Source organism: Salmo salar, unplaced genomic scaffold, assembly GCF_905237065.1.
Source record: "Salmo salar unplaced genomic scaffold, Ssal_v3.1, whole genome shotgun sequence".
Classification (NCBI taxonomy): Eukaryota; Metazoa; Chordata; class Actinopteri; order Salmoniformes; family Salmonidae; genus Salmo; species Salmo salar.
Window position 1 is genome coordinate 93,481 of NW_025548409.1, and position 6,938 is coordinate 100,418.

Consider the following 6,938-nt stretch of genomic DNA (forward strand, 5'->3'; position numbering starts at 1 on the left):
ATATGGTGCTGCTAGTGATAGACAACATCCTCAGAATGTTACCTGGTGATATGGTGCTGCTAGTGATAGACAACACACCCAGAATGTTACCTGGTGATATGGTGCTGCTAGACAACACACCCAGAATGTTACCTGGTGATATGGTGCTGCTAGTGATAGACAACACACCCAGAATGTTACCTGGTGATATGGTGCTGTTAGACAACATACTCAGAATGTTACCTGGTGATATGGTGCTGATAGACAACACACCCAGAATGTTACCTGGTGATGTGGTGCTGTTAGACAACACACCCAGAATGTTACCTGGTGATATGGTGCTGCTAGTGATAGACAACATCCTCAGAATGTTACCTGGTGATATGGTGCTGCTAGTGATAGACAACACACCCAGAATGTTACCTGGTGATATGGTGCTGCTAGTGATAGACAACACACCCAGAATGTTACCTGGTGATATGGTGCTGCTAGTGATAGACAACACAACCTCTCTAAAATCTCACATTCAGGTTTTTAATCCCAGTGATTTAAATCTATTTTTATTTGATATCACATTCAAGGGTCTGAGCTCACATGTAAGGTCATTGTGGAAAATAACTAGTGAATATTCTTAAAGGGGATTTAGGTCGTATGTTTGGTTTCATCTGTACATCGGACACTTGGTTTCTTCTTTATTATTTTATTAATGAAATAATGTTTCGTGCTCTACATAACGTCTGCCCGTCTCTTCCTTGTCGCCCCGTAGATGAAAACGGGGAGGAATCGGACGAACCGCCCAAAGTGGAAGTCCAGGAGATCAAGGAGACTGACGCCTTTTACTCCAAGAAGTAGGTCGTTTACAGAAACATTTAAAATAAAAATACTAATAATAATAAATATGTCTCTAATACATCTGTAGGATCTCCTATATAAGTGTTAGAAACATCCAATGGAATGTATTATGGGTCACATTTGCCATAAACGTTTTACAGTGTTATATTTTACCAGTGCGTTGCTTCAAAAACCTTTTCAACTCGCTGGAAAAGACCGACTATTTTAGATAACATAACGAAAGTTTACAGTTATTCTACGCTTTTTTTTTTTTTGTTATTCGTTACACACGTCCAGTATTTTTCAGAAATGTGTTTTCTTCCACAACGATGAGATTGACGTTCCAGGTGTTTTCCAGGTGTAAACTCTTCTATAAGAAGGAGACGGAGTTCAAGGAGAAAGGAGTCGGAACGCTGCATCTGAAAACGACGTCGGACGGAAAGACACAGCTGTTAGTCCGCGCCGATACCAACCTGGGTATGTTTTTCAAATATTAAACCTTTTCCTTATTAAACCGTATTAAACATTTCCCTATTAAACCTTATTACACCTTATTAAACATTTCCTTATTGAACCTTATTAAACCTTTCCCTATTAAACCTTATTAACCCTTTCCTTTTTGAACCTTATTAACCCTTTCCCTATTAAACCTTATTAAACCTTATTAAACCTTTCCTTATTGAACCTTATTAACCCTTTCCCTATTAAACCTTATTAAACCTTTCCTTATTGAACCTTATTAACCCTTTCCCTATTAAACCTTATTAAACCTTTCCTTATTGAACCTTATTAACCCTTTCCTTATTGAACCATATTAAACATTTCCCTATTAAACCTTATTACACCTTATTAAACATTTCCTTATTGAACCTTATTAAACCTTTCCCTATTAAACCTTATTAACCCTTTCCTTATTAAACCTTGCCTTATTAAACCTTACCGCATTAAGCCTTATTAAACCTGACCGCATTAAGCCTTATTAAACCTGACCGCATTAAGCCTTATTAAACCTGACCACATTAAGCCTTATTAAACCTGACCGCATTAAGCCTTATTAAACCTGACCGCATTAAGCCTTATTAAACCTGACCGCATTAAGCCTTATTAAACCTGACCGCATTAAGCCTTATTAAACCTGACCGCATTAAGCCTTATTAAACCTGACCGCATTAAGCCTTATTAAACCTGACCACATTAAGCCTTATTAAACCTGACCACATTAAGCCTTATTAAACCTGACCACATTAAGCCTTATTAAACCTGACCGCATTAAGCCTTATTAAACCTGACCGCATTAAGCCTTATTAAACCTGACCGCATTAAGCCTTATTAAACCTGACCGCATTAAGCCTTATTAAACCTGACCGCATTAAGCCTTACCGCATTAAGCCTTATTAAACCTGACCGCATTAAGCCTTATTAAACCTGACCGCATTAAGCCTTATTAAACCTGACCACATTAAGCCTTATTAAACCTTACCCTTTACCTTATTAAACCTGACCGCATTAAGCCTTATTAAACCTGACCGCATTAAGCCTTATTAAACCTTACCGCATTAAGCCTTATTAAACCTGACCACATTAAGCCTTATTAAACCTGACCGCATTAAGCCTTATTAAACCTGACCGCATTAAGCCTTATTAAACCTGACCGCATTAAGCCTTATGAAACCTGACCACATTAAGCCTTATGAAACCTGACCGCATTAAGCCTTATTAAACCTGACCACATTAAGCCTTATTAAACCTTACCTTTACCTTATTAAACCTGACCACATTAAGCCTTATTAAACCTTACCCTTTACCTTATTAAACCTGACCACATTAAGCCTTATTAAACCTGACCACATTAAGCCTTATGAAACCTGACCACATTAAGCCTTATTAAACCTGACCACATTAAGCCTTATTAAACCTGACCGCATTAAGCCTTATTAAACCTGACCGCATTAAGCCTTATGAAACCTGACCGCATTAAGCCTTATGAAACCTGACCGCATTAAGCCTTATTAAACCTGACCGCATTAAGCCTTATTAAACCTTACCCTTTACCTTATTAAACCTGACCACATTAAGCCTTATTAAACCTGACCTAGACTGTACTAACTGAGGGAAATATATTAATTTAGTTGGAGGCAAGTCATTTTTTTGTTTTCTCACCTGCCGACGTTTCCAATATATTCATTAATTGTTGCCACCGCTGCAAAAAATGATGTTATTTAAAAAAAAAAATGTATATATATTTCGGCCGAGGCGCTTTTTTAAATGTATTGTCATTGGCTCAATGATTGTAAGTCTATGACACCTAGCATGTCCTCGTGCTAATGCTAGTCCCAATGCATTCCCCCGCTAGTAGCAATGCCCCGCTAGCCCTGCCACCACCGCTGAAAACAATCCTAGGGGAAACGCTGCCTGTGGTAAATTACTGCAGGCTCTGTAAAATCCTAGGAGCAGATTTTTGAACTTTCTAAAAATGTACCAACAGGAGAAAGAGGTTTTTTTATTTGTGGTTTTAAAGTGTGATGCCCAATTCACTTTATGCAACTCACAGTTAACAAATCTTTAGTGATAAGTGTTTTTGCCTGCTGGCCCATACTGAGGCTGTGTTGAAGATGACTTTAGGCCTCCTGTTTGGCTGCTGCTGTGGAACTATAGAGCTGTAGCCTACATGAGGAATTTACTGAACTCATCTCCTCCCTCTGGTGGCCATACTGAGGTATTACTGTGGCTATCTGAGGTACTACTGTGGATATCTGAGGTACTACTGTGGATATCTGAGGTACTACTGTGGATATCTGAGGTACTACTGTGGATATCTGTAGTCTCGTCCCTCTAGTGGATATCTGAGGTACTACTGTGGATATCTGAGGTACTACTGTGGATATCTGAGGTACTACTGTGGATATCTGAGGTACTACTGTGGATATCTGAGGTACTACTGTGGATATCTGAGGTACTACTGTGGATATCTGAGGTACTACTGTGGATATCTGAGGTACTACTGTGGATATCTGAGGTACTACTGTGGATATCTGTAGTCTCGTCCCTTTAGTGGCTATCTGAGGTACTACTGTGGCTATCTGAGGTACTACTGTGGCTATCTGAGGTACTACTGTGGCTATCTGAGGTACTACTGTGGCTATCTGAGGTACTACTGTGGCTATCTGAGGTACTACTGTGGCTATCTGAGGTACTACTGTGGCTATCTGAGGTACTACTGTGGCTGAGGTACTACTGTGGCTGAGGTACTACTGTGGCTGAGGTACTACTGTGGCTGAGGTACTACTGTGGCTGAGGTACTACTGTGGCTGAGGTACTACTGTGGCTGAGGTACTACTGTGGCTATCTGAGGTACTACTGTGGCACTACTGTGGCTATCTGAGGTACTACTGTGGCTATCTGAGGTACTACTGTGGCTATCTGAGGTACTACTGTGGCTATCTGAGGTACTACTGTGGCTATCTGAGGTACTACTGTGGCTATCTGAGGTACTACTGTGGCACTACTGTGGATATCTGCAGTCTCGTCCCTCTTTTTCTCTCTCCTTTTCCAGGTAACATCCTGGTCCAGACCTCATCAATAACAACACTCACTCACTCACTCACTCACACACACACACACACACACACACACACACACACACACACACACACACACACACACACACACACACACACACACCCTGGTCCAGACCTCATCAATAACCTGTCTGTCTGTAACATCCTGGTCCAGACCTCATCAATAACCTGTCTGTCTGTAACATCCTGGTCCAGACCTCATCAATAACCTGTCTGTCTGTAACATCCTGGTCCAGACCTCATCAATAACCTGTCTGTCTGTAACATCCTGGTCCAGACCTCATCAATAACCTGTCTGTCTGTAACATCCTGGTCCAGACCTCATCAATAACCTGTCTGTCTGTAACATCCTGGTCCAGACCTCATCAATAACCTGTCTGTCTGTAACATCCTGGTCCAGACCTCATCAATAACCTGTCTGTCTGTAACATCCTGGTCCAGACCTCATCAATAACCTGTCTGTCTGTAACATCCTGGTCCAGACCTCATCAATAACCTGTCTGTCTGTAACATCCTGGTCCAGACCTCATCAATAACCTGTCTGTCTGTAACATCCTGGTCCAGACCTCATCAATAACCTGTCTGTCTGTAACATCCTGGTCCAGACCTCATCAATAACCTGTCTGTCTGTAACATCCTGGTCCAGACCTCATCAATAACCTGTCTGTCTGTAACATCCTGGTCCAGACCTCATCAATAACCTGTCTGTCTGTAACATCCTGGTCCAGACATCATCAATAACCTGTCTGTCTGTAACATCCCGGTCCAGACCTCATCAATAACCTGTCTGTCTGTAACATCCCGGTCCAGACCTCATCAATAACCTGTCTGTCTGTAACATCCCGGTCCAGACCTCATCAATAACCTGTCTGTATGTAACATCCCGGTCCAGACCTCATCAATAACCTGTCTGTCTGTAACATCCCGGTCCAGACCTCATCAATAACCTGTCTGTCTGTAACATCCCGGTCCAGACCTCATCAATAACCTGTCTGTCTGTAACATCCCGGTCCAGACCTCATCAATAACCTGTCTGTAACATCCCGGTCCAGACCTCATCAATAACCTGTCTGTCTGTAACACCCCGGTCCAGACCTCATCAATAACCTGTCTGTCTGTAACATCCCGGTCCAGACCTCATCAATAACCTGTCTGTCTGTAACATCCTGGTCCAGACCTCATCAATAACCTGTCTGTAACATCCTGGTCCAGACCTCATCAATAACCTGTCTGTCTGTAACACCCTGGTCCAGACCTCATCAATAACCTGTCTGTCTGTAACACCCTGGTCCAGACCTCATCAATAACCTGTCTGTCTGTAACATCCCGGTCCAGACCTCATCAATAACCTGTCTGTCTGTAACATCCCGGTCCAGACCTCATCAATAACCTGTCTGTCTGTAACATCCCGGTCCAGACCTCATCAATAACCTGTCTGTCTGTAACATCCTGGTCCAGACCTCATCAATAACCTGTCTGTCTGTAACATCCCGGTCCAGACCTCATCAATAACCTGTCTGTCTGTAACATCCCGGTCCAGACCTCATCAATAACCTGTCTGTCTGTAACATCCCGGTCCAGACCTCATCAATAACAACCCCCTCTCTCTCTCTCTCTCTCCTCCAGGTAACATCCTGTTGAACATCATGGTCCAGCCTTCCATACCCTGTTCCAGAATGGGGAAGAACAACGTGATGGTGATTTGTGTTCCTAACCCTGTGGTGGACCACAACAACCCTACCAACCCTGTCGCCATGCTCATCAGGGTCAAAACAGCAGAGGATGCTGACGAACTGCACAACATACTGGAGGAGAAGAAAGCTTAGATAACTAACCCCTGGTCCCTGGAGGGCGATACAGGCTGACCCCACTCCACCCTTCTGCCTATCAACTAACCCCTGGTCCCTGGAGGCGTACAGGCTGACCCCACTCCACCCTTCTGCCTATCAACTAACCCCCTAGGTCCAGTCCTGTACCCCTCCACCCCAGGTCCAGTCCTGTGCCCCTCCACCCCAGGTCCAGTCTTATACCCCTAGCCCCTCCACCCCAGGTCCAGTCCTGTGCCCCTCCGCCCCAGGTCCAGTCCTGTGCCCCAGGTCCAGTCCTGTGCCCTTCCGCCCCAGGTCCAGTCCTGTGCCCCTCCGCCCCAGGTCCAGTCCTGTGCCCCTCCGCCCCAGGTCCAGTCCTGTGCCCCAGGTCCAGTCCTGTGCCCCAGGTCCAGTCCTGTGCCCCAGGTCCAGTCCTGTGCCCCAGGTCCAGTCCTGTGCCCTCAGGTCCAGTCCTGTGCCCCAGGTCCAGTCCTGTGCCCCCAGGTCCAGTCCTGTGCCCCTCCGCCCCAGGTCCAGTCCTGTGCCCCTCCGTCCCAGGTCCAGTCCTGTGCCCCTCCGCCCCAGGTCCAGTCTTGTACCCCTAGCCCCTCCGCCCCAGGTCCAGTCTTGTGCCCCTCCGCCCCAGGTCCAGTCTTGTGCCCCTCCGCCCCAGGTCCAGTCTTGTGCCCCTCCGCCCCCAGGTCCAGTCTTGTGCCCCTCCGCCCCAGGTCCAGTCTTGTGC

General features: G+C 45.0%; 1 protein-coding gene across 2 annotated transcripts in view; it reads left to right on the forward strand.

The window, feature by feature from the left end:
• The window catches only part of LOC123733059 (nuclear pore complex protein Nup50), a 30,790-nt gene extending 24,443 nt beyond the window's left edge, over positions 1–6,347 (forward strand). The window contains exons 6-9 of one of the 2 annotated variants that reach the window (XM_045712338.1): positions 746–827; positions 1,169–1,287; positions 6,015–6,248; positions 6,308–6,347. In XM_045712338.1, the coding sequence (XP_045568294.1) occupies positions 746–827; positions 1,169–1,287; positions 6,015–6,214 (401 nt within the window). In that variant the 3' untranslated portion in view covers positions 6,215–6,248; positions 6,308–6,347. The other variant, XM_045712337.1, reaches the window with a different exon arrangement.
• Positions 6,348–6,938: the final 591 nt, after the last annotated feature.